General features: G+C 45.4%; 1 protein-coding gene across 1 annotated transcript in view; it reads right to left on the minus strand.

Moving 5' to 3' along the window:
* Nucleotides 1–1,974, minus strand: part of ZNHIT3 (zinc finger HIT-type containing 3) — a 3,529-nt gene extending 1,555 nt beyond the window's left edge. The window contains exon 1 of the mRNA XM_005424455.2: nucleotides 1,946–1,974. Coding sequence (XP_005424512.1) covers nucleotides 1,946–1,974 — 29 coding nt within the window. The remainder of the gene's footprint in view (nucleotides 1–1,945) is intronic.
* Nucleotides 1,975–2,097: the final 123 nt, after the last annotated feature.

Genomic DNA, 2,097 nt, shown 5'->3' on the forward strand with positions numbered 1-2,097 from the left:
GCCGCTTCCGCTTCCACTTCCGCTTCCGCTCCACCGGCCAGGGCTGCCAATCGAGCGCCGCGAGCCAGGCGTGTTTAATCGACCGCCGAGCGCAGCCTGGGCGTTTTATCGAGTTATTTCTATAAATAGATAAATATAGAGAGATATGTGGATTTAGATATAGAGAGAGAGCGCGCTGTGAATGGGGGAAGAAAGAAGGAGAAGTGGATATGGATATGGACATATATAAACAGAATAAATAAATAAATAAACAGACAAATAAATAGGGAAATATGGAGAGTTACAGAGGAATATAGATAAAGATGAGGAAACAACAACAAAGCAAAGAAACTGGAAAGAAGTCCCTGAAAACTCCAAGCGGCTGGGGTTGTGTGTGATGAATGTGAGAACATCCTCACTTGTGGGTGTCCATGGGATTTTATTGCTGTGCGTTGATGAAATACCACAGAGCAGCAGTGAGCAGTGCGGAGCCAGAAGCATGAGCTGATGTCACGTGAAAAACGCCAACCGCTTGTTTTTAAAATTTTAAAAGTTTAATAGTAACAAAATTATTATAAAAAATAGTAATATAATTAGAGTAATAATAATTTGGACAATTTGGATTAGGACAATATGAGACAATAAAAACAAAGAGTTACAGACAGTCTGGGTACCTCTTTCTGGGAAGAAGTCAGCTTCTTCTGATAATGGGGCAATAAATTATTTTTCTCTGAAAGACTGAGGTGTCCTGTGGCTGCTATCTCTCTGTGAGTACCTCATTCCTTTCTTAAAAAAATATCCCACACACATAGTTCCTATTTTAACTACAAAAGTTACCTTTTAACTACGAAACTACATTTACCATACTACTGAACTGTTAATACAGCACCACTAATCAATACAACAAACTACATATAGTAAATATCTGCGTGGAGCCACAGCATGTGCACCTTTCACACTCTGTTATCAGTGCCTGTGGCACTGGGAAGGGCTGCTGCCCACAGGAGCCCTGAGGCCACCAAGAGCAAGCTCTCGGTGCTCCCCAGGTCCCAGACCAGAGCAGGTTTGAACAGTTGGAAGAAAAGGGAAAGAAAAATAAACAGTGCAGGGAAAACTGTGCCTCAGCCAGCTAAACCAACTGAAAAGCAAAGCAGCACTCTGTTCTGCTCCGTCAGTGCCCGGACAACAGAGTGCAGCACAGAATGTGGAGCAGTGCTGCTGTTAGAGCAGTGAGTGCAGCCTCTGGTAACAAACTCTGTGCTGCTTCTTCTCCGCACCTTGGCTCTCAGAGCCAGCACTGAAGGCACAAACACAATGTCCAGCATTAACAGAGCACACAGCTGGGGACACAAGCATCACAATGTGAGAAACAGCTACTCACTTTTCATAATTTAGGAAGGTTTCTTAAACCTCATCAAAAATACAACAGAAGGCTGAATAAAGAGAAGAGGTTATGGTGCCAGGAGCAAAGGATTTTCCCCGCCATGTGCTCAGCCCCCTCACAATGGAGGTTTTTTTCCTTTTTAACCCTTTAACCCCTCCCAAAGTTCTGTCCATCAACCTCTTCTATTCTGCCCAGTGGTGGAGACCTCTCAAACCCTGACTGGAGCTCAGGTGTCACCACAGTGACAAGCCAGCCCTCCCAGCTGTCCCTTGACAACCACACGAGGGGGTACAGCACAATCATAAACCTATACAACTTTTCTCAACCTATACACACGCTATTTGTCTATTAATTGTGAGAGTCCACCACGACACTCCTCATTTATCACAACACAACACCCCGGGATGGGGTGGGTTTGGTCAGACATGGCCAATGGCGGCACAGGCCCTCACGCGCGAGGCCCAGAGGCCGTGCACAACACAACTATAAACCTGTACAACTTTTCTCAACCTATACACACGCTATTTGTCTATTAATTGTGAGAGTCCACCACGACACTCCTCATTTATCACAATACATCACCCCGGGGCAGGGGTAGATGGGCCAGACATGGCCGACGGCGCAGGCCCTCACGCATGAGGCCTAGAGGCCGCACACAACACAACCATAAACCTATACAACTTTTCTCAACCTATACACATGATACTTGTCTATTAATTGTGGAGTCAACCACG

The sequence above is a fragment of the Geospiza fortis genome, unplaced genomic scaffold (assembly GCF_000277835.1).
Source record: "Geospiza fortis unplaced genomic scaffold, GeoFor_1.0 scaffold538, whole genome shotgun sequence".
In the NCBI taxonomy this organism is placed as follows: Eukaryota; Metazoa; Chordata; class Aves; order Passeriformes; family Thraupidae; genus Geospiza; species Geospiza fortis.